This window comes from Leiobunum rupestre, chromosome 11 (assembly GCF_980474605.1).
Source record: "Leiobunum rupestre chromosome 11, qqLeiRupe1.1.hap1, whole genome shotgun sequence".
Classification (NCBI taxonomy): Eukaryota; Metazoa; Arthropoda; class Arachnida; order Opiliones; family Sclerosomatidae; genus Leiobunum; species Leiobunum rupestre.
In genome coordinates, this window is record NC_143394.1 from 34,713,087 (window position 1) to 34,739,395 (window position 26,309).

Consider the following 26,309-nt stretch of genomic DNA (forward strand, 5'->3'; position numbering starts at 1 on the left):
TGGATTTTTTAAAATTGGAATAATATTTTCTTCTAAAAAATTCATAAAACTTTTATTAATTGCCAAAAAAAATCCACGATTGTTTTCTTATAAAAATTACCTAAGTTGAGCGTGGAACATTTTTCAAATATGCTTAGAAACAAGAAAATCAGAAAACAAAGAACGACTTTATTTTTTTGCAATTTTTTATTCTCATTTTTCACTATATAGTAATATAGCAAAATATTGTATATTCCAAATTATTTCCCCGACAAAAGGTTTTTGAATGATCAGTTTCAGCGATTCATTCGAAGAAACTGTTGTTTTGTTGGAAAACAAATCAACCGTAATAAGCGCGCCTAGATTCGTACGTGATCGAAATAGAATTATATTTCATATAGATTTCGGTCATAGATATAGGGATATATGGTAGGATAAACTCTAAATTTTAGTAGGAAATTGGTAAAAGATGCGGATAATAATAAGCGTACAGAGGACTATGTAATATACGGAGGCGAGTGAAACATTTAGAAGCTTCCGACTAGCCGCGTCAAAAAAGCTACCTTCCTCTCCGCATTCTCAATTAAGGCGGTTGTTATGGTAGAATTCAGTTCAGTTCGTGCTAGCCCTTCGTGACAGGGCGGCTCCTTCTTCTTCGAACGTGTATTTTTTTACCGGCAATGCGAAGAGATTAAAGTGGCGTTTTTGGCCACTTTTTTTTAATATAAATTTGATTAAATCTTATATCATTTAGGCTCGCAATTTCGCTCTATGGCCGCGTTCTTATTAAGCCTAGGCTTAAAGAGTTTTTAATTTTAAATTCCCTTCCGACATTTCTCTAGACAAACCTTAAATATGATCGATTCGAAGCCCAAAACTCAAATTATAAATTAAATTTATTCTCAAATTCGGTCCAAAATGTCTTAGCGAGGACATTTAAGCGTTTAATTTTTTTAATTTGGGAAATACTTTTTTTTCGCGCGTTGATTACAAGTGCAGATCTACGTGTTGTTCTTTTTATTTATTTTATTTTTTCGTGGTGGCGAGAGGAAAATTGATTTTTAGGATACCATCAAATGTTTTTTTTTTATCGAATATGAAAATACTACAAAAAGGCATAATCGGCAAGATGGCGCGCGTTACGGGGCGCCATCTTGTGTGTAAAGTGTGACACAAGTCAGAAAACAGAAGCGCGCGGCCTTTATACATTTTTGCGTTTTTTTGTTTAACCTCTTACGTATATTGGCACTGACGGAGATTCGAATCTTCCGTGTTTTTCCAAAGATAACTTTTATCTTTTTTCTCTAACGGTATAAATTTTGGGTTGGGGCTTACATTTACGGAGATATAAACAAAAGAAAATCAAATATTTTTCTGCTTTTTTTGTTGGTTTCGTGATTCTGACAATCATTTTTTTTTCTCTCATTTTCAACACGACTGAAAATTCGTTTTCGCCGACGAATTTTCCGCGGTTACGGTACGCTTATTTTACAACATTTTAACATTCCCGCTCGGTTAACATTTAACACTATATTTCAGACTTTTTAATTTGTACACTTTTGTTTTATACACATCACTTCTAAAATCGTTTTAGAAAATCATATTCATTGCACGGTTATAGTTGGAATAACCTCGTTTGTTTTAAAATTAAATGACTTTATATTTTCCGGTTTTATTCTTTATACAAAAATAATTCATCGCGTGATCGAAAATACTAATTGAAAATAGCTTTAATATGGTCTTCAATATTTAAATTAACGTACAGCTACGTTTACTGACGAAAACTAACGTCTATTATTGATAAAACTCGAAAACAACCTTAGTGTTTTCTACGCACTCCGCTAGGTGGACTTCATTCGCTTTATTACATTTCCATTTCGTCTGTAAACGTGGCGCTACATCGTTAACGAACTTTAAATTATCCCAAAGGATCGGATAAATTTTTTCAACAAAATTAAAAACAAAAGATGGAAATTAAAATAAATTTTTGTTCGTTTTTTTCGTTAATTACAATATTTTTCTTTTAATATTTACAAAACGTTTTTTTTTTCACTCTTTAATTCTGTTAAATTACACTTAATAGTAAATATCGCGTTAAAGCGCGGAGCGGAACCCAATTTCATCGAACATTGTACAAGTTTATTTTTTTCTACAGCCGTTAAAACCTCAGAGTTATAAGCGAAAAACGCGATTTTATCATTAGAGAGGTTAAGCACCAGATGATGCGAACGGGAACGACTAGGTTTCCACGGTGCTTCGCAGTCGTTTCGTCAAGTTTACTCGGCAGTGCTGTCAAAGCATTGTGAAGTTTCCGTTGAAATTTCTACGAGAATTGGCTTAACCTCTATATTTACCGAAAAGACAACGAAAGTGTTGGCATCTTGCGGGATTTTTTTCGTTATTTTTCACGTAAATGACCGCCCAAAAAATAATAATAACACAGTGCTTTTTACGGTTAAGTATAACAGAGTTTACGAGCTATGTAAGGCATTTTTTTTCATACTTTCTACACTTTTATCGTCAATAAATACACACACTGTATATATGGAAAGCTTTGAGCGGTATATATATATATATATATTAATATCCAGGTCATATATAAGTTTATAAATCACTTCAATGCGAATAAAGTTATTGAATATTAACTCGCGCCGATTTGACATAGTTTATATTATGGAAGATGTATGCAGTATAGTAGTAGTTTGGTTGTCTTGGGATGAAATGCTTTGGAGAAGCCGTCCATCTACAAACGGGGAAATCCAAATTTTAAATCGTGTAAGACAAATAAATTAGTGGACTCGAATCTAGCAGGGCCCAAAGAGGTCCTATAATTCCTGTAAAATTCTATATTTTCAAAAATGTCCTATAACATCCTGTATTTTTAGCAAAATCCCCAAAACGTCCTATGAAATCGTATAATTTTGATATTTTGCCCATTTCATATCCCGCCACTCACTGTCAGTTAAATTGCTAGATTTAGCTATAGGATAAATTCCTATACAAAGTCATTCTAGTCTATACTTTTGTTATTGTTAATATGGTTAGCTACTAGTATATTTTTGTGATAAAATGGTTAAATAGTCTAAATTTTTTAAGTGAAAATCAGAGATTTATTTCACTAAATATATATTTTGGTTTTTAAATGCATAAAGTTAGTAAATAAAATAGCATATATAGTCCTATAAAATCCTATAATTTTGAAAAAATTGTCCTATAAAGTCTTATATACATTTTTTTTAGAAATATAAAAAAATTAAGATTTGAGTTGGGGCCCTGTTATTTAGGTTAGGTGCTTATTGGTTTTATAGCAACGCCGCTTGTAGCGCCATGGTGTCCGACATTGGAAAGATTTCCACCCAAATATTGAACGCGTGCGCAATATAAGGGAGCGACGTTAGGCTTAATACCTTTACCTGGACAAGTTTTACACGTGAATGGTTTGTGGATGGTAACGTTTCACGATTCTCTCGGTAGGAGTGTTTGGGGCGCGATGCAATTTGAAGAATGAGCTTTTACTTTACAATCAACGACCCATTTTTCGTAGAAGGTGGCGCCGCCTGTACGCGAGGAGAAAGTGCCTAAATAGCTCCCGAGATTCTCGAAATGTCTGAGTAATTTATAGTCAAGGCTTAAAGCAAGTGCCGGCTCGATGTCAAGTAGCTCTTTTATCAACAGATGTCGCTATCGTCGACATCAAAACAAGATAGTGAAGCTAAATTTTTATCGAAAAGGCGGTACCATTCGCGTTGATTGAACCGTTTGTAAATTGGTCAATAACATAAATTACAGTAATTTTAAACAATATTTTTACATGGGATTTATAGTTTAGGTTAAAGCCCATTAAATAGAGTATAAGTTGTCTCAATATAATACCAAGAATGTATTTATTTATACTCAGGGAGAATGAATATGTCGAGACTATCGACGGACACGTTGAGCCCCTAACCCCGTCGCGCTAAGGGGGGGGGGGGGGGAGGGAAAAAGGAGGCGGTCTTATTTTTTTGCGTCCTCGCTGCAGCGTTAATCGCGCCGAAAAACGTAATTTTTAAGAACCAATGAGATTGCAGTATTATTTGATTTTATTAAAGCGGAGGAGCATACCGGGGGGGGGGGGGGGCAACGGGTGGAATTGGAGAAACGCTAAAAATAATCTCGACATATTCATTCTCCCTGAGTATAAATAAATACATTCTTGATAATACTCTCTGACAACGTTATTGTTTGGCTATTTTCAATTTGAGCTTCCTTTGCCATTAATAGATGGCACCACTGTCTCCACTAAAGTCGCTTTCTTCCGAATAATCGGTTAGATTCACGGCCATCTCTAATAACAGGGGCCTTTTCATAATACAGGTGACAATGATAAAGCCGACAGTTGCTTTAAGGTATCTTTAGCGTCTATTAGTACTGTAAGAGAAGAAAAATGAACTAACAATTTTGCGGTTCGTACATAATACATAGTACAAGTTAAAGTAAGCTACAAATGTAAACAAACAAATGATCCTTTGAAGAAAAGCCGCTCACGGCAGGCGTGCGTTAAGTTAACAAGAAAGTTTTCTTATTTTAAGCGCCAGGTCTTAAATCTTAAAGCAAGAACATTTCAAAGTTTGCGAGTCTAACTTACCCATTTATAGTCTAACACGCTAAGCCTTTGATATATTTAAGCGATTCTATTTGATAAAAGTACAGCTAATTTTAATAAATAACCAAGCACATACGTATGACACACCCTCCATTTTATATAAATTGTGTTAATTTTTCCCAGAAACATTTAAGAACATCAATTTTTAATATTTTTAAAACGAAATATGGAATGTGAATATTTTTGGGCCTCGTTATTAACTATCTCGAAATAAATTTTACAGATCTTGCAGAAATCTTAAATTTTTTGAAAAGGCTAACAGTTAGATACTTCTCTGCGAGGGAAGGCTTTATTGGCTTTTGGTATTAGTGTGGAGGATCTTTTCAGAAGTGAACCGTTTTCCTATATTCCACGTCCTTAGGGTATTGTTTAAAAGAGATCATTTTGTTTCAAAAAAGGACTTGTGTTTTGGAATTTTCCAATAACCAGGCTTGTTATTTTATACTGGTACATTGGATACGTTGGTTTCCTATTGTCGTTTGGACAGTACCTGTTAAATGGCTTTTTTATTCCATAAATTTCGTCAATTTCACGTTCAATTTCCCTGCGGTAATCTTTTGACGTTAGAGGCTCGGGTATGGCCTATTTTAGTTTTCTATTCTCTAGTTGTCATGGAAACATAATCCTACGGCCATTGCATCTCCTATGGACCAAGAATGTAAGGGGACTCACTGTTTTCGATATTTCGACACGGTAGGCGTGGCCTAAATCGGAAAGGCATACTGAGGTACACCTGCCGCTTTGAAGCGCCTCTAGAATTGTGTTCAACTATCACTACGATAATCTTAGTCGGGACTTAGGCGACAGTACGTGCGAGAAAGTTAGATTAGGCTTAGTTCATAAAGTCTAAAATTAAATGGATTCCAGTGAATTTGATTAAACTTAAATCAGCCATATGCGGCTTACTGATTATTTTTAGTTAACATATTGGTTAAATACCATTACTTAAACTTTTAAAGAACCAATTAAAAAAATAAACGATCTAAAACTTACTAAGCCTAATCATTTAACCGACAAGAACGGCGCCATTTTGTCAAAATTGAACATGAACGCTCCAGCTTCTCTACGATACTACGTCGGAAATCGACTTCAGCGACGCCAAGTTTGTACACATTGAACTAAAATGAACCGTGATTTTCCTATTCTCAGTATTAACGCGTACTTTTTAAGTCTGAACAGTGAGTCCCCTTAGATTATGGGTCCATGGTACAGTGGGTGCCGCAATTATGTTTAAGTCGGTTTCATATTTTGATAGAGAAGGGGCCGATTTCTCGCTTAAAGGGGCTTCGAATTAAGAAACACTATATTTCAGCAATTGAGGACCAGCTAGTAGTTGAAACCCTCTTTATTTTCAGAGTAACCACCATAGAAATAAGTACGTGTTCTTCACAAAGGGTTTTTTTTCGAGTTCTTTGGTTTCCCACCCTCCTACGCATTGTAGCCCAGTTTTTAAAGGTCGCTTGATGACTTAGGCCTAATGTGGTTAGCTAATTAATATTACCAAAAGTAGCGTGAGACCCAAAAGTGTGTCAGCTGTACCTTCGCGCCTATTAAATTTTCTAGTGAGACCTAGTCACACTATAGACTTAGAGGTCGGAGATGATTAACTTTTATTAAATAGATTAAGCTCTCAAAATTATTCGTAAAACGTTTTGATCAAGTAATTTATATTTCTGTATTATCCGATTAATTTTTTGATAAATTTGTAAAATTAATCGGGAAAACGACGTTTTTTTCGATAAAAAGCTAAAATTTTACGAATAATACATGTTTTTTAATCATTTTCCGAAATATTAACCAGTAAATTTCTTTGTTTAAATTGTTTCCCGAAAAAAATCAATTTAATCATGGATAATGATTAACCGTCCCCGACCTCTATATAGACTACATAACCTACTTGTTGGAATAGTACTAGCAACATTATATTTAGTGTATGGTCTGGCGTGATTTACTCTTTTCAAATTACTCGCCCGTAGACATACGTTCTAAAACGCCTCACTCGGCGGCGCTAGAGTACCTCGATTTTGATGACGTATTTACCATTGAGTTGGGAATATTAATCTAGAGATCCAATCAAATCTGCTCCCCGCGAAACAAGTTCTTGAAAATTACGAATGTGCCGTCTCCTCTAAAATGACGAGAAAACGTTATCATATGACCCGTGGCGCCATCCATTATTTTTGAACAAAAAAATCTTTTTACCGGAAAACGCGTCTTATTTGAACGAACCATTGATAGATTTTTTTTTTTTTTAGAAGCTCGTTATGAGCGATTGTAACGGGTGGGACAATTCAGTCCGCTCGTCCATTTGATTAATCAGGTGCGAGATGTGTTACGGCCACGCCAACGGGGGGATAATTGGGGATAGGGTTGGGACACCCGTGGCGGAAGTATGACAACCACCCGTTGTGGAATTAGTGGTCGTCCTCACACGGCCATCCACAAACTCTGCCTCCCGGACGCCTGGGATTACAGGAGTGAGCCACTACTCCCGTCAACCATTGATAGATATACGGCGCCACGGGTAGAATGATAAAGTTGACTCGTCATTGGGAGCAGACGGCAGTATTCTTATTTTTTAAAAACTTGTTTCGCGAAATACTCAAATCCGACGTTTTGATTGGACCTCTAGATTAATATTCCCAATTCAATGGTATTTACCGAGGGGTCGGACACTTGCAATTATTTTGTACGGGATTTCGGGATTTCGTAGAGATTTTGGCTATTTTATCATTACTTTTTGAAGTGATTTTGGGATTTCAATTTACCATAGAGAGAGTTGAAAGATTTTGCGATTTTAGACAAAGTGTACGGGATTTTGGTAAATGTCCGACCCCTCGGTATTTACCGACCTCCCCTTCATTTCCCTTTTTACCTCTCCGAGGGGACAAAGTTCGCATTTTCGGTGCAAAGTGTAATCACTGCGTACGCAGTTTCTCAAAGGGTTGGCAAAACCACCGTGTGACGGTGAGCGTTAACGGATGCATTTGCGGTTTGGTTTGGATGGTGTTTTTTCGCTCACCGTCGTGACGGTTTGGTGTATTACGTTTTTGTAATGTTTATGCGTAGGTTGTGAGTGTTGAATTTGTTGTGTTTGTGTTCTGATGGATGTGCATGTTGAGTCTGTTGTGTTTATATGGGCGTTTTCTCTCCAACGTCTTCTTAATGACTTTGGGACGGACCGAGTGCTGAGTGTAATGCTACCTCTCAACGTCCAATGGCAGGGTTTCCACCAGTTGTACACGGTATTCGTCTTAGTATCAATTTGCGATCGCATCGGGCGGGATTTGAACCCGAGACCTCCTGATTGACAGGCGGACGTTCTACCACAGAACCACCGACACTTGTTACGCCTTATTGAAAATTAGACCTTCAGCTTTATCGGAAGCGTATTTAATAGAGTACGAAATTTTGGTTTAATTGAAATAGAATTGAAATTGAAATTATTGCATCGAAGAAATTCTAATTTAGCGTTTCTCTATTGATTAAAAACAAATGCGCCACCCAGGTTTCGAACCCAGACCATTCGGCTTGGCAGTCGAGGGCTCTACCACAGAACCACCGATAGCTGCTTAGATTCACTGAAATTAAGACAGGCATCGTAAGCATAATAGGTAATAAAGTCTTTTTTTATTAATGAATTTATGAAGGCCTAATCTGGTTTTTTTACGAATTAAATTTTAAAGGTTAAATCTTGTTTTAGCGCAGTCAGCCGAGACTAGAGGGTTAAAGGGTAGACCCTGTGGGTGGTCCACTTTGTAAGTTTTTTTGTTATTTATTTACGGGTATTCTTAACGACCTATATATAGTTGTGTTAATTCAAAGGAGATAATTTAACGTTAATTGCTTTAAAAGCTGGCGGTTAGTCAAGTGGCTCTCTGTGCTTTGTTGATGGTAAGGTTTTTGCTTCTTGTAAATACATTTGGTGTGGATATTTGGATATCTACGATTTCTAACGCAGTCAATGATTTCTTGGGTGTGCGAGTCATTATATGATATTGGAAATTGGACGGCATTGGTCTTTTTCATGTGGTATGCGTCACAACGTCAACAGGAAGTGAACGAGTCGTCCACTACCAGATATCTACGGTATCTTCATCAAGGGCGAGTGTTGAAATAAAATGAGCGTTAAAGATGCGGCAAGTATTTCGTAAGCGAGTAATTCCAAAAAGCCTCTGTAGATATTTCATTAAAATTTGCTTCGTATTATATTTAACTGATAAACTTGTTCTGTAAAAGGGTTTAATTCAATTGTGCATTGTTATAGTACGTCTAACTTACTGTTGTAACTACTTAACTTATGATATTCTGAATAAATTAAAATTGGTCGTTTCGTCTCAATTATTTTAATTATAATAAAAATTTTATACCGGGCGGGATAGAAATGGGTTAATATTTTTAACAAATAACTCTAAATTGCGGAGATATATCTTTAAGGGTTATCTCGAGAAATTAATACCACTAGGGACAATTCTTCCGAGGAGAGGTATAATTTGGCTTGCCAACTTGTTTACTTTGCGACAAACTCTCATTAACTACTATACCGTTCTGACACACTTTTGGGTCTTATGCTACTTTTGATATTATTATTACCTGTAAGCTACACTTTGGACACATTAAAAAAGGAGCCAAATCTTAAACAGAAACTCCATTCTTCAAATAGCATCGCTGAGTAGCGCTTCTACCTAGAGAATCGACAAACAGTACACGTTACAGGACCTTCATTCCGACGTTTGTATTGTATTTTTTTTTGCATTATTTATGTGATCTTCGTAATCAGGCAGATAATTGTTTAGGTGTCAACGAGCATTATAGAGCCTTTATTATTAAACAATCCTCAACCTGTCCATTCCTAAAAAGGTCCATCCCTGCTAGGAGCAAAAAACACAAGGAGAACGCAGCTAGCCTTTAAACACGTTAACGCAGTGTTGTGTACAACTTTCATTGGACGAACCTTTACGCTAAACGTTTTACGGGCGGGGGGGGGGGGGGGAGACAATTTCCGAATTTTACCCAGCAGGCGCTAAAACGTCTAACCAATGAAAACTGTATACTAGAAAATGCACGACTTTTGACGGGTTGCGTTCTCCTTGTGTGGGCACTGCTGTGTTTGTTGCTCCTAGATCCTACCTACAGTCATAATTTATAAATTCTAACACCTTCGTCTATTTCGTTCGAGTGTTCAAAATGAAAATATCGTGGCGCCATCTGTCGAGAAGTACCTAAAGCAGTTGCCGTAGAAGCATTGGGCATTTCCGTTTGGGAGCTGAGAAGGGGAGAATCCGACCTTGGCATAAAATCCCGAGGCGTAACGCGTCAATTGGAGATAATGGAAATAAGGGTGGTTATAAGTAAGAGTGACGTGTCACTTACCGGGAACGTAGTCTTGGACAGGCGATTCTCGAAATCTCATAGATAGACTCTTCTCGCTGATATACCAAAAATAGAGAGGTTTCTTCTGGCGAATGGGCGCGGGCGAATGCGGGACAATAAATCATCGCGAGCAATTTCTTGTTCGCGATTCCCGCGTCCCGTCTCTCAGGGGCTGGATAGACAATATATACAGATAGAGATTGGTTTCCTTTCATCGTGCCCTTCCAGTATTCCCGCTCCATTTCCGCGGGCGTCTCAGACCCATCCGTGGCCGGCGCTGAGGGCGAGCGGCTTGTCGGCGGGGTGCGCGCTCAGGCTGCTCTTGACCACGCCGGGGGTAGACGCCGAGCCCTGGTTTCTTCCGCCGGAAGCACTCTGGCCTCCCGTGGCGCATCCGGTCAGAGCGGCCACCAGGCTGTGGTTGGTCGGGGCGGCGCTGCCTTGACCGCGGCTCTTCGCGCCTCCACCCGTTCCGCCTCCCGCTTGGTTCGCCAGAGATCGTTGGAAGACTAAATGGCTGCTACTGGCCATATCCGGTTCCGTTTCGGATTTAGTCACTTCCGATTTTCGGCCGAAGCATCGTACCACTATAACCTTTAAATAAATGTCATTGTAATCCAACCAACTTTTATATTGGTCGCTTCTATTGAAATATTAAACAAAGCTCGGAAAACGTTTTAACGGCAATTTCATCACGCTTCATCTCTCCGACCCTTTGAGGACCAATGGCGCTGCTACTAGTAGGATGAAGGTTATATGAAGGTTTTGTGGATACTCAAATTGTTCGGAAAAGGGCTCTAAGTTAAAAAGGTTATGTAAATGTAAGGAGTTGTAGGTGGTGAGTTGAGAAGTATGCCTGTTTTTTCACATTTTCCTACGATGAGTTAAATGAGCGCCAGAGAGCTTAAAAGTGTGGCCTACTAGCCCCTGGAAGTAGGCTGCAACAAGCGCAAAACCAAGCAGCAGGGAAATGGGAACATTAAGGTTTGGGTTCGTGTGATAGGTGAAAAAGGACTTTGTAAACAAATCGAGGTAACCAGTGTAAAAAAGGAAACTGAAACAGTATTTAAAGTTCCTGCTGCTTGGTTTTGCGCTTGTCGCAATCTACTTCTAGGGGCTCGTAGGCCACACTTTGAAGCTCTCTGGCACTCTTTTAACTAATCGTAGGATAATGGGGAAAAAACAGGCGTACTTCTCAACTCACCCCCTACAACTCCTTAACATTTTTGCATAACCTTTTGAAACACCCTGTATTGTTCACATATTTTGTTTTTAAAGAAAAAAATTTAAATTATTAATAAATATACTTCTAAAAAGTGGGAACTATCTCAATTTCTAGAAAGGGTAGTACTTATCTAAAAACCTTCTGAGCAGCGCCACTGTTGAGGGCAAGGTCAAAATCTAACGGAAGCGTAGGCAGGTCCGTAGCCAGCGAGGGGGCCTGAGGGGGCCTGGCCCCTCAAAAATAATTTGTGCCCACTCAAAAAATATCTGTGAGTGCCCCATCGTGCCCCCTCAAAATTTTTCTGTGCCCCGATTAATATCGGAAAAGATTGGGAGAAGCCGATGTAAATGCTTCTAAATCCACTAAATTTATCATTTTTAAATCATTTATATTTCAATATTTAGGAATATTTGTTCCTAATTTACTTTAGTTATGACATATATTAGGGCGATATATAAACATTTTGAACCGGACGCCACAAACTCTCTGTAAGGCACTGAACGTGCCCCCTTAGGAATTCGCTGGGCCCCCTCAACTGAAAAATCCTGGCTACGGGCCTGAGCGTAGGTACCAAAGAAATGACTTACTAGGAAGAGCATGGCGCAGAGACAGGCAATGAGAATGGCCCACCAATGGTTCAAGACGAACCTCTGCAGGGAAGCGATGGCCTGGGTGGACAGCAGCAGACGACGCAGAGTGGCCAGGGGTCCGGACGGGTCAACCTCTCGGCATTTCTGGAACACGTCGCAGTAGCCCTTGTTGTTATCGCACGCCGTCCCCGGTTTGGCGTACATGTCCGGCACGTCAAAGGGCGGCTCGTTCCATTCAAACGACGACCTGCGGGAAACCTCCGCATTAATAGGCCGATAAAAATATTTCGCCTAAGTTGTTCTCTTTCCCTCACTACTAGAGGATTTCGGGAAGGGGGTAGGAAGGGGAAGTAAGTCTGTGACTTTTTCAACAGCAGCGCCATCTATGTACAGATATCAAAACTATAAAAAAACGTTAAAAACAATTTTCGTCTGCTGCAGTATTTTTGTGGGAAACATAAGCCTTAGCAGTGGCGGCCTTGGGGGGCGGTCCGCCCCGGGTACCAGGGCAGCAGGGGGTGCCATCGGAGAAGCTCGAGGGGGGGTGCAAATCAGAACGATTAAACTTGAAGAAGACGGACCCGTGAAAACTTCTGCACGGTCCTGGGGACCCAGCCTTCTTAAGCCGCCACTGAGCCTTAGCGTAAATTATAAATTAAAAATATAAAATGAATCGTCTAATTGGAATTGGAGGATCGGTTTTCTGTTTTATTTAAATGCTATTTAATTAACATTTATCAAAAACATGAACCTTTTCTTTGGAGAATCCATCGCTTCAAACTTGCCGATTCGCGAATTGCGAATTCGTTAAGCTTGTTTTCCACTAGCGCGCGTCATAATGTTATTTTCTTCGAACGTTTCAAAGCTGAGAAACGCGTCGTTGCGCGCGCCAGTGGAAAACAAGCTTTAGACTGCAAAAAAATCGTCGAAGTTGGCCGTAAATTCCGACCAATCAGAGAAATCCTCTTTTTCGCAGGTTTACGCGGGGGAAGTACTGTTGGGAAGTTTCCTCGTAGGATAATATTTTTATCAGCCTATTCCATTTTTAGCCCGAATGTTCCTCGGACCAACAAAATTTATCTCTGTTAAGGTTCGCTTTTCTACGCACGGACGGACAATTGCGGGATATTTTTAGAACATATCCTCGCTCTTAAGGAATTAACGGTATTTCATAGAGGACCGTACGTGAAGAATACGGTTTGGCAGGTAGGGTGGCGCTTTCGGATTTAAAATGAAAAGACTGTCGAAACGGGGGAAATGAATGGAAAACAATGAATAGCTAGTAAGCTTATCTGGTCGAATGGTGAAATCGAGGCGCCGTTCCTTTAATGAATTATTTTTCTACGGCATTAATTCGCGAGCGTATAAATCCCTTTTCTCTGACTCTCTGTAGGTATAGGTGTATTACAATATAGGTGTATTGTTGGGCCAATATTAAAATCTCGTTAATAAGAGCAAGGGGTGGACGCGAAATTAATAAAGTTTCACGAATGGAAGGGATAACTCGCTTACGAACGTAAGCTACTCAAACCGTCATTACTTACTTGCATGATTTATTGTCCTTCGGATCTTCGCAACAAAGTTCGCAGGCTTTGGTGATTGGATCCCTGGGTCCACGCCGACATTGGCAAGATTCCAAACCGTACGCTTTGCAGATAGAGCCTGAACATTCCTTTTTATTCGTTCGCGTCAACGTATTAGTGGAGATAACCCAGAAAGGAATTGGGGTAAAAATAACGGCTTAGAGTTATTTTTTTGGGTTGTCGTTAAATGGTTAGATATTACGGACAGGAAGACAATAGGGGGGAAGAAGCGGAAAGCGTACTTACCCCGTTTAAGCAGACGAATTTATCGTTACAAATCGTCTTATCTGGTTTGTTGATGGATGATGGACACTTGGGGCCTCTGCCGGTGAGCGGACATTGTCAAGGATATAACCCGTTTAGCGTCATTATAATCGGGGTACGTGTCTCGGTCGTGGGTCAATCGTATGACGTACGCTACCTTCGACTCCGTATATTATACGGCCTCCCATTTTACCGCGCTAGGTTGGCCCCGAATCCCACATCGATTACCCCAGACGGATATGGAACATTTCGATTTCCACCGTTGTTGATTTGGCGCTCTCGGAGCGCTTTAGAGTGGCGATTTAAAATCGCTATTTAAGTCTCGAGACGACGTCATTACCTCGGATAAGCCAATGACCTGTCAGTATTTCGAAATCCGTTATTCGAAGCGAGTTGGCTCGGAGCGGATCTCGGGCCGAATTAGAACTACATGTAAATAGCCACGTTCACACGTACCCTCGGAAACGTTTGGCCTCGTTTCGATCTCGCTGCGGTTCTTAGCGGTTGGAAAACTGTTTGTTCACACGTTTGATTTCCAGTGAGTTTTGAAGAAAATTGGGCATTCATAGTATCAGAATTAATTGAACCGGAGTTATCAAAATAGCGCTCAGAATCGGAGGGCGTTTTCCTTATGAAAATGATGAGAAAACCGAGTCAAATAAATTATAATTCGCATCCCCGTCTTTTGACGCGATAAATTGCACTTGGGAATTGTGAGTATAGCTATTTCTACATATAAAAAATGGTTTCATAAAAACCAAAACGTTTTTATTTCGGCCGAGGAGCGAGCAAAATTTCCAATTCGTGGCCAAAATGTAACTTCATAAGGAAAACGCCTCCAACATGGGGAGTATAGACTGTATAGCAGTGTGATAACTTCGGTTCATTTGCTTTTGGTAGTATAGAAATATAATTTGGGGTTCATCCGCTCACGCATTTGAGTGACGTTTCAAAACACTCTAATTAAAAATGAATGCACCCAGAAGAAATTTGTTGTATTTTTTTTAACAAATAGACAAAAAGTTGCGAGACATTTTCTTCTAAAAAACACATAAAAATTTTATTAGGCGCAAAAAAATTCACGTTTGACGATTTTTATAAAAAAAAGTCTCATGGTTCGCCAAAACCGACTCGATGACGTCACGAATCGCTGCCAAAATGGTCGACGAAGCGGTTCACCCAAAGCGATCTGAAACGCGCAACGGTAACTGTTCACACGACGGGATACAAACGTTGCGGGAGCACTTGCAACGTTGCTGAGGGTATGTGTGAACGCGGCTATAGATTGATTTACAATTTTTGACGGGCAAAGACGACTTTAAAGGGGTAAAATTCATCCGAAGTAACTTGGTGAGGGCGTTATTTGTTAGTAGATGGCGCTCTGATAGCGACATGACCTCATAATTTTTATTTTCAACGATTGGTTGAAAGTTTTCCGTTTTTAGTGGAGAACGGCTTTGTCGAGATTTAAAATACAAAATTATCTTCCCTGATTGGATAGTTTAAAATTGTATTATAGTGCCATCTATGGCGGAGAGTGCTAACTACTGTTAAAATTAATCATTAATTTAAATTACAAAAATTATATATTTTTAATAAGAATTTAAAGTACTATAATTTAGTAATTAATTAATAATTTTTTAAAAAAGTTTTTTTTCATAAACTTTATAGTGTCGCCATCTACCTCAAACATTATTAAATAGGAAGGTACCTCGGGTGGATTTCGCCCCTTTTGCATATTTCCCTGTAGGCAATATGTGAACGCGGCCAATCTCTGTCAGCGCTGATCGAGATAGTTAAATGGAGCTCCTAACTAGAGTCCTCCGAGAGCAATCCGGTTATTGGATTATAGGCCATTTCGATTAAATGGACTCTCGGTAGATTAATACAGCATCGTATTCCGGCAGACATAGGCTTGGAGTAACACCGTATTTGGGTATGAGGGGGTTTTAATTTCACGCTGGAATTTCCACCTACATTACGAATGCATTTCCTTTTTGGGCATAATTTACGCCTATACAAATCGTTTGGTTTATAATCATCGGGTCTTCGCATTGTCTACTTGCATTGTTAGTTACGTCTATACGTTTGAGATTTCGTTGTTTCTAGCCTCAATAATTGAAATTTAACAACGTGGCATAGTCTCTTCGATAATAGGGACTCACCCCCCATGGGCCATTATCGCGTCCACCGCCGACTCAATCGCGACCACGCGCCAACTCATTATGGACGTGTCATGGACAGTTCTCCCTTACACGACACCATCGCGGTAATTATTACCATAGTCACTTTATAACTATTGAAATTGCGATACGTGTTCGTAACTGGGATGGGAGATACTACCATCAATAATCGAAACTGTTGTTCCTTCGAGGCTTAAGGGGCGTTACCGTTATGACGTCATAAGACAAGAAGCCCTCCCCCCCGCGAGTAGTTAGAAATATTAGGCTGTCAATGTCGCCCCCCACCCCCGTGATAGCACACGCCTCTAAGCGCGTCAGCCCCCCTGTCACCTCCCGAACCGCGAATCCGGGGGCGATAACGCGCTCCATTTTCTCCTTTCACGAGTAACGAGTTCGAATCCCAGCCAGACTTATAACTTGAACCGCGTCTCATCCGGTCCCCTCTCTGTCCGATTCGGGGCCTCCTCCGTAAGATCCAATTTATAGACGACAGGGACTTTCTGCCGCGACTCGCGACGTTAGTTGGCTTAATAATTAGAAAATCCGAAAGGATATTCGCAGTAGGAAGCGCTCCTGCATCCGTTATCTTCTCTGCATTTGTTCCCGACCTTCAGCGTACAATCCATGTCGCAGCAAGGTCCTTGACTGGGACTGCGTCCAAAATGGCGCGAGTGGATGGATGGGAGATAAAAAAAGGAAGGGTGGGAATTGTAATTTGTATCGAGCTTAACCACGCCGTCAAAGTATATCCTCACCATTAAGTAAATAATAAAATCGATAGATTGTTCCGACTTTAAAGGCAATTCGCGTCGGGGTTAAGGAGAAGGGTACGGGATGCGTAGGCGAAGCGAGGCGCGGGGGCTGACCGGAACGGTCGTTAAGGCGAGGCTAGCCGCGCTTGATTGTAATAGTACCGCTAAATCTCGAAAGAGGGCGTTGAATTCGTACCTGCATATGACGCTTGGCCTTAATCTGCAGGGGGGCTCGTTGGGCGGCGGGTTATTTCTCATGGGGTAACAGCAAGGCTCCTGGCAATCTTCGGCCCAACCGCAGTCACACTCTTCGCCTTCTTCGACCACTTCGTTACCGCAGATGGCTTGCTGCAACTCTGCCAGAAAGGGAAAGCCAAAATTACACTTTCATCCCTTTTTAAAACCCACTCTCGCGTTTATTCCGATATTTTTTTGTTCTCGTCCCAATCTGGCGGCCCTCTTACGGCGCTCTTCACCCTCCGGCCTCGTCTGATAATTAACGGAGCATCAGCACGCCGTAAAAATCTCCCCCCCCCCCCCCGATTAAAAATAAATAGGCCTACCGCGTCTCATTCTTTTTGAGGATCGAGATGAAAAGTTCCCGCGTAATTACTAGATGGCGCCACCTTCCGTTTCAACTACTAATACACCCTCCCCACTTTTCCGTTGATTCATTAATGAGTTTACTAAGCAAACCCCCCCCCCCCCGGCTAAATAGGCCTATCCGAATTAGCGGTGGAAAGGATGCGACTGATCCTCCAGTTCATATTTTTCAATTATCTTTCATCTTGTAGGGTTGTTAATTATTTCGACCAGCCAGTTTATTTAAACCGTTTTTTAACATTTTTTTAATTTATTAATTAAAAAATGGTTTTCGGAGTCTCAGAGGGTGTAATTACGAATACTCATTGACATTCTGGTCAGCAATATTAAACCTTTTTGAGTGCTAGTATATTTAATTTAATTTATTATAAAGAGCTATTTTTACTCTTGCGTTTTGACAAATTTTAGCTATCGAAACATATTAAACTTTCAGTTTTGTATGCAACTCTGAATATTTCATTTGTAGCTCTAATGATATTTCAAAATAAGTTATTTTCGAGTGGAAAATCAGAGTAGTTAAACGAGAAGTTACGGCTGGATGTAAAATACGTGAAAGGGAAAATTAAGGCAGTAATCCGTTAATTTCTAATCTATGTAGGGTGAGTGAGGGTAAGAATGGACACTTTTTGTAAAATTCGATTTAAAAACACAAATTGAGAGTAGACCATTTTAAAACGATTTGAAATACAAATAATGAATGTTCATTTTTAATATATTCTGGTTTTTGGTATTTAAATTTGTGAATTTTTAAAACAATAATTATTTTAAGAAATGAAGTGAGTAAGTCAAACATTGGACATAATCGTTTTGAATTAGCCTGGGGGGGTGCTAACTTTGGACACTATTAGGAAAACTATCGACAAGAAGGGTAGATATTGTAATATTACAATATTAATATATTACATATTATACTTCTGGTGTCCAGTTATCACAGAAATAGTTTACGGTATCTTTGGAAATTTCTCCTTCGGGTTTTTTTTGTAAATTTGTAAATTTTGAAGATTTCTTAAATTTCCCGTAGAAATTTATGAATTTTCTCAAGATTTGCTAAAATTTCAATTCAAATTTCATAAAAATTTGCGGAAAACCATCAAATTTCATAAGATTTATTAAATTTGAGAAATTTGTTGGAATCGATAAAAAAAATTAAAATTTTCCAAAACATTTGAGAAATTTGAAAAGATTTTCTGAAATTTAATACGTAATTTGAAATTTGGAATTTTTCAAATCACTGGCATGTACGAAATTTGAAAAGTGTCGTACCCCTCGACTCTCCTTCACTAGCAATGTAAGCGAGGCAGCCTCATAGCTACGTGTTTCGTAGAGCTCCAACCTCACAGCCGTACGCAGTCAGCCGTCTGCTTTCCCGGGAAATTTGAATATGAAAACTTGTTTTTAAAGTTTCCTTTCAAGGAAAGACTTTAAACTAAATCCTACCTCGTTTAAAATTGAATACAATCGACATGTGATTGATAACAAAGTAGGCTGTCCAATCTTAAACTTTGCACTAGTTAATTTAAATGCTTATAAAAAAGGCAAAACCTTCATTAAATTATAAATTTCGTGTACTAGAAAAACGCCAAATTGCTTAAAATAATACTTAAACAATTTATTTTTATCTCACCATTTCATGTTTGCATGCTATATCTTATTTCCTAAGCCACAAAACGAAATTTCCAATGAAATTTCAAGAAATTTTTTTCGATAATTTTAGTTGTTTTATTTCAAGACTTGCTGTATAATCTGTCGCGGTGTAAATATTTAGTAATAAATTCCATGTTTTAGGGTATGTTTAAGGCTTCAAAACGAGACCAATTTTGCGCTTTGGCATCAAAGAATAAATTTTCAATTAAATATTTTTCAAAAGTGTCCAAACTTCGCCATGTCCATTCTTACCCTCACTCACCATAAATGGAAATGGACTTCAGCGAAGATAAAACTTAATTCTCCTGTCGCAGCCTACTTCCAGGGGCTAGTTAATCCACACTTTGAAGCTCTCTGGGGCTTTTTTAACTCATCGTAGGAAAATGGAGAAAAAACAGTTCATACTTCTCAACTCACCCCCTACAACTCCTTCAAATTTTTGCATAACATTTTGAAACACCCTGTGTAAATATTATAATCCGTACAGTGAAATAGTTTCTTATCTCTAAAATAAACATATTATATACTTATGATCTTACCTATGGCGAAATTCCAGCGAACAAAGTTAAAGACATCCCCTTTAATCCCACAACCCTATCTTAAGCTTAGCTCGGTTCAATCGACGCTGAGTTATATAACAGAGGTTAAGTATAAGCCCCCTTCAACTCGAAAATCTTAAGCTACCACAGCACTTAGTAGACGTTTCCTCAATCTAACTTGGCAATGCTGTTCGAAAGAAATCTTAAGTTGCCGTTTAAACTTAAGCGGAGCTTTACTTAAACTCTCTAATAGGGTATTGGGCGTCTCCTGGATTAACTTTACGCTCGAATTGCGTTAAAGCAACTCGGAGAGAACGCGACGAAGGGTAAAAAACTAAAATGGCCGGGAATTGAAGTCGACTGTCAAAAGCCTCCGATAAGAAAAAGCTAAAAGTAAAATTAAAGGTATCTTTTGTAAGAAATGAGTTCGCAGTTACCGCTATACTTAAGATTCGAACCTTTACTCTATACGCTCGAAACTACAGCGGAGGGATACACGGCGTAATCTGTATCGGGGGAAAAGTAGTTCTATACGGGGCTGGAGTAGATAGGGAAACAAAACCTTTTCTTTTTATCCCGCACTGCTAATCTTTGCCGAGCTTTTCCAAATATAAAAAAAGACTTTAAATTTTCGGGGCTGGATCTTTACCCTAAATTCTCGATTTAGCCCGAGATCCCATTGACGACCGAGATACGGTGCCCGGTCGTAGCTACTTCAAGGTGCAGAGGAAACTTTACCATATCTAGAGCGTTAACTTAACTGCCAACTGTAGTCAACCTATAACTATAGCCCTAGAGTTTCCGTAAATGGGTGGGTGGTAACTATAAATGTAGGTTTTAGCTCCCTTTTTTCGTTTCAATAGAACGGCTTTAGCCTAGTTTTCACGACGGTTAGCTACGACGCAAAAAATTACAGTTAGGCCTAATACAATATTTTTGCGTCCGCCCTCCCCGACGTCGCGTTTCTGTCCTAGTGAAAACCAGCCCTTAAGCTGCACGCGTTCAAAGGGCTATTAAAACGGCTACACGTTCAAGTTCGAACGCGGGGCTCTTAAGCTATCTAATGAGTTGACACCAGCCGTTACTCCATTTCTAGCATTTTACCCCAAAAAAAGTACAAAAAAAAGGGGGGGGAATAGGCTCAGAGATAACAAACCTCAAATTTTATTATTCCAAGTTTCGTAACTGATAAGAGCGGCGACTAGCGGAGGTTAAATTAAAAAATAGGGGGGTTCTCTATACCGATACGGGGCCGTATGAAAAAACTCTTTATTGTTCCCGTACAAAAAAAAACCCGAGAACTACACAATCATCTTTCTTCCTAATCAGGAATTCGGTCGGAAATAAAGAAGGCTTAGCGTCGCTTATAAACAACTATTAGTCGGTTAAATTTAACACAGTCTCGCTTTCGTTTTCATGTATATTCATTAGAATATATAGAGAATTCCCCCCGCGCGGTTCGCTTCCCCGATAAGAGTTTTAAACGATTACTCCTACGCTAGATGGCGCCACGGGAAAGAAGTTTGGGAGAGGGTTTACACCTTCTTTTTTTTACATCGAAATAGTTTGGTAAAGTGATTTTCAGCCACTCGGCGTAGACGTAGCGTCGAAGCTTTTTGACTAGGGTTAAATTGATTGTTTAGAGTGCGCGCCGCTAGAGGGGGTTGGATTTTGGCGGGTCCTGACTGTCAATATCGGCCAGAGTGAAATATGGTGTCCTTCCTCCTTCGTTTAATCTCGACGCTTCTTCCCGAAACGCGTGCCAACAAAAAAAAGGGATGAAGGAAATAAATTGTTGCTAAGCTTATACCTTCGTAAATCACTCTGGCTCCGACCAAACTGTTGAGACTTAGCCGCGCACTATTCATCTCGTAGTCTTCAGCTTATTTTTTCTTTCGTTTTCCAACGTCCCGAGTCGAGAATCTAAAACAGCCTCCAAGCAACGGAAACCTTCGTGTGCCACAATTAATAAACACCCTCAACGCTTTCTCGCGCCCAAAAGTAGACCCTTGCTCGTAGAGAAAGTTCGGTAATTTGTCAAGTTTAATCAAGAACGTATTATCGTAATTCAGATTTAAACGTAATAGACCTTTCCATAAAATGTTCGTTACGGAAAGAGTGGGAAAGAAAACTGTTTTTGCAAGGATGATTTGGATCAACGTTATATATATTACTCTCTGCTTTTACCCTCGCTCGACTCCATTGAGTTGGGAATATTAATTTAGAGGTCTAATCAAAAAGTCGGATTTCAGTATTTCGCGAAACAAGTTTTTAAAAAATAAGAATACTGCCGTCTGCTCCCAAATGACGAGAAAACTTTTTCATTCTACCCGTGGCGCCTCTATCTCTCAATGGTTCGTTCAAATAAGACGCGTTTTCCGGCAAAAGATTTTTTGTTCAAAAATAATGGATGGCGCCACGGGTCATATGGTAACGTTTTCTCGTCATTTTAGAGGAGACGGCAGACCCCCCTTAAGTTTGTTTTTATTGGGAGCCACTGGCCCAAGCGGGGGGGGGGGATTGGGGGAAAAATTTTAAATTAGGTAGGGAAAATAGGAAAATAAAAATTGGTTACGTTACTTACTGTACTTACATAACATTTATTAACTTTAAAACAACACATAATCATATGTAACGCTAGATCCCGCTCTCGTATAGGGTAGGAAAACAGAGAATCAAAAACGGCGTACAAATCATGTTCCAGAAATTTCCGTAAAATGTTTAATAAATATTTTTAATTAAATTGAGAGCCCCGGTGGCCCACAACCCCCGTTCGAATGATTTATTTTAAGAGCCCACTGATTTTTATTAAGAGCCATTGGCCCCAAGACTCCCGCTAATTCCAAGTCTGGGAGACGGCACATTCGTAATTTTCAAAAACTTGTTTCGCGTGGAGCAGATTTGATTGGATCTCTAGATTAATATTCCCAACTCAATGATCGACTCTTGACCTCGGTAATCGATATGTCGTCTGCTACCGAGTGTAAGTATTTACAATCCACGGCGGATTAAAATTAATCCAAGTGATATTAATAAATTTTCTATATCAAATGTTTAAAGTATAAAAGTATTTCGTTTACTTAACTAGTCATAAAAGGAGAGGATTTAAATATTGAAAATAACGAAAAATTTTGCACGGTTTCGATGTTTAACAGTTGATGTTTATAGTAAACTAAGGCTTAACATTTCATTGACAGCCACAGTATAGTGTATCAGGTAAAGATTGTTGTTTATCATAAACTACTACCTAATAAATATTAACAATACTTTCACAGAGTTGATATGAGTATTGCAATAATAATTAATTTAATTAGTATCGAAAATAAATTAAAATCAGTTTGAACTCCGAAGTCACTAAGCCAAACCCGAGCTCCGTGTAAAATGTTAGGGGAAATCATACCGGAAAATGCAAAAAGTACAGGCAACTTTTTGTTTAGTTTTAGTGAAATTGGTGGTGGGTGACGTAGAAAAAAAACAGTGAAAGCACGTAGAAATATTTTATGGAAAGGCCTATTGGGGTTCTTGTTTCAAGATATTTATAATAATAATAATAATAATAATAATAATAATCAGCTATGCTAATACCCAAGGAAACACACTAGGCCCAAGTCATCTAGCGACGTTTAATGCCTTATCCCAGATGGCCGGAATAAATTACGTAGGAGGGTGAGCCAACAGCTCCCTAAACTCACTATTACCGTTAACATTTACACGTTTTTACTGAAAGGGGAAACCGGAGATCTCGGAGGAAAACCCCTTTAAAGCAACAATATATAATCTACCAACTATTTCACTATTTATGGTGAATTAAATATTTATTTTTAACTTTTATTTAAGTTGTTTGAACTTAGTTAAGAAGTAAATCTAACTTTTCGGTAACTATTTACGAATGTTTACACGAAAGATAAAAAGGTTCTTACGGTTGATACCAGATGGCGTGATACAATTTTGAAAATGTAGGGTTTCTCCTACGATCTTACTAGTCAAAATAGGTTGTTGGTTATATTGGTTGAATCGACTAAAGTGGAATCTTTAATTTAAACTCTTAATTAACAGCTATTGCTTAATTAAAGCTTATAAATTCGTACTATTTTGAGCCAAACTAATGTCAATCTTATATCAAAAAGAAAGTATTAATTAAATAAATGATGTCTTGTTCAATTAATTACAGTTTGGAATGGGGTTACTCAAGTAGCAATCATTTTTGCCGTAAAGGTAATTAAAATTTTAATTAAAAGAATCCCTGAGTCAGTATACCCGAGATAGTTCCGAACGCGTATATTCGAATTACTTTAAATTTATTTAATCCAGAAATAGACGTTTTATTATCAAGCACGAATAAGTGTAGAAAGCTCTTTTGTAAACACCGAAAATTACCCAAAAAAAATTCGATCCGTCAAAAATGGCAATGTGCATGTGGATAATAGGTGTATATCGAAATATCAAACCATTGAATTGGGAATAATACTGCTAGAATTACACTTACGATTTCGGTTGCCATGGTTACGCGGGACCTGTTCTGATAAGACTGTACGGAATTCATCTTTATAATTAGGCGGTAGCGCCATCTATATTTTGTAAAGTTATATGGCGAAAAATAAATAATTATTAGCTAACTCACCGTAACTTCAGTTAAAAAGGATCGTGTTGACAAAATAAAATTATTTTTAAACAACTTCAAAGGTTTGTTTGTTACGAGAAATCATACATTTCAATTTCGCATCAGATTCACGAAAACATTCAATTGCAATATAGTTGCCACCACTAGAGACAGATGCCGCCACGGTAGAACGATAAAGTTGATATAGTCTCCTTATGGAACGAAATTGGTCCCGCGCCAGCCAGATTTAGTTGTACCTCTATTTATTCCCAACTCAATGTATCAAACTATCGATTGCGTAAGTTCAATTTTAAGTAGTGGCAGTATGTTGCTCTATATCCGGTATTTTAGTCAAACCATATACTAAATGATTAAGCGACCAAAACTTAAATTTTCACCACCGACCGTACGTCGAGGCATCTCATTAAAATCACTCACGTCGACGTAACAGACCACCACGTTTTTTTTTAAATTTGACCAATGCTATCGATAGTTTGATATTTCGATAGCAGCCTCTTCTGCACAGACGCATTGCCAATTTGGACGAATTATGACTTTTTTAGTCATTTTTTATTTTTACAGAATAGAAAACCAGTTACGTTTGCGGATAAAATCTTGGAAGTTAGATTTCAATAAGTAGTTAACTACATCCGTTGTTTTCAACCTGTGTACCATGAAACTCTAGTGGTTATTTATATATATAAAAAGGTTAAAAACCCAAACTACAAATTTATAATTCTAATTCATATTTGTGTTGTTTTGATTAATAAATGGATAGTTCAGCAGTTTTGTTTATTATTAAATTATTGTTATAAATAATAATTTATTTTTTATAAATTTAAAGATCATAAATTTGAAATTTGAGGCGTTTTTGTTTTCAAAAATTGTTTTTTCAAGTCCCCCCCCCCCCCCGGGATATTATTTAATTCCAAAAATTTCTGGGGGTCCACTGATTTTTTTTTCTGATAGCGAATGATTCCGTGAACTACAAACTAGGCGTATTCAACTTCGTCATTTAAATTGTAATAGTCGCTCTGACTTGCTTACTTTTATATTTACCTTAATATTTTAATCTGGTATACGTTTAAATTTTACTTTTGCACCATAGTTAATGCCATGGGTTACTTTAAGACCAAACCGCAGTGTAATATCGTCCACCAGCGCTCCTAAAAGTTTAAACCCAGACTTTAAGTGTCGAGCTAAAGTAATTCGGCCTAACGTCGTTTGCTTATATTCCGCACGTATTTAATATTGTATGGAAATCTTTCCAAAATCGTAAGCCTCGCTGCGCTGTTAGAACCCAGCCCAATGTGGAATATTCCAATCTAGATGAACCGCTGATGAAATCATAGTTACCCGTGAAACATCCACGGACGCTTCTGGCTTTGGTGTTAAGGACGGCGTTGATACTCTTGAGGCTGCACGGTGAGAATCGGTTGTTGTTCTTCTTGTCCCCGGATGTGGCGCGGGCAAACATGATGTAGTTGCCATTCTCATCTCCGGGCGTACAAATCTTGTCATCCTCCGGATCGTGCTATTGGAAATCGAGACGCCATAAAACGGCCAATTAGAAAGACCCTTTTAGAAGCGTGTACGTTGGTGTAGCTTACGGGAGATCCGAAGTTGTGTCCGATTTCGTGGGCCAGGGTGACGTGCGAGACGATGGGAGGCACGTGTTTCCCGTAATTTAACAAAGTGACTATCCCCGTGTTGAGGCTTTTTAGACTGCCCCTGTAGTGCTGTCGAAAGAGTGGAAAAATATAAGCGTTATTACGTTGCCGTTCTCTCGCTAAGCGTTTCGGGCGGCCGGATCATAATCCCGGATTATCCTAACACGGCCGCCCTCTTTAAGTCTAGTAGCTGACAATTCTCTTCTTTCGACGCCTTCCATCGCCGCTACAAGAGCTCTTGTCCGCCGCGCTGTGTAGTCCGCCAGTAAAAACCCGCTCCATTTAACTCTTCCCGGCAGCGGTTCCCATGGATACGATTTATTTGCCGACAAAGGCTTATTTCTCCACGGATGGGTCGCCTTTATAACGTTACGGGGGGAAATATTTGTGTATTTTTCCCCTTTTTTGTCCCGCCTCGCGTGTATGAGCGGTTTTTTATGGAATTTTTATTCCTTATTTAACGCGATGGGATTGGCGAGGAATGCGGAGAAAGGGAAATATTTATCTTTCATCCAGTTCTATACGGAACTCTAAGAAAGGGTTTCGCGGTTTATTCAATCTGGGGATATATCTCACCGCGAAAAGAAACGTCGTTTCTACGCGAGAACTCGGAGGGAGTTTTATTGTGTGGATCTGGATGCGGGCTGTAGCGTGATACGGGT

The 26,309-nt window shown here is 39.0% G+C and overlaps 1 protein-coding gene across 2 annotated transcripts in view; it reads right to left on the reverse strand.

Moving 5' to 3' along the window:
* Positions 1–253: 253 nt before the first annotated feature.
* The window catches only part of LOC149922373 (disintegrin and metalloproteinase domain-containing protein 10-like), a 165,130-nt gene continuing 139,074 nt past the window's right edge, over positions 254–26,309 (reverse strand). The window contains exons 6-14 of one of the 2 annotated variants that reach the window (XM_090163202.1): positions 25,588–25,716; positions 25,334–25,511; positions 16,788–16,947; positions 16,395–16,484; positions 13,639–13,720; positions 13,354–13,481; positions 11,807–12,056; positions 9,995–10,588; positions 254–2,722 (exon numbers count right to left, since the gene is read on the reverse strand). In XM_090163202.1, coding sequence (XP_090019328.1) covers positions 10,250–10,588; positions 11,807–12,056; positions 13,354–13,481; positions 13,639–13,720; positions 16,395–16,484; positions 16,788–16,947; positions 25,334–25,511; positions 25,588–25,716 — 1,356 coding nt within the window. In that variant the 3' untranslated portion in view covers positions 254–2,722; positions 9,995–10,249. Of the gene's footprint in view, positions 2,723–9,994; positions 10,589–11,806; positions 12,057–13,353; positions 13,482–13,638; positions 13,721–16,394; positions 16,491–16,787; positions 16,948–25,333; positions 25,512–25,587; positions 25,717–26,309 lie in introns of both variants that reach the window. The other variant, XM_090163201.1, reaches the window with a different exon arrangement.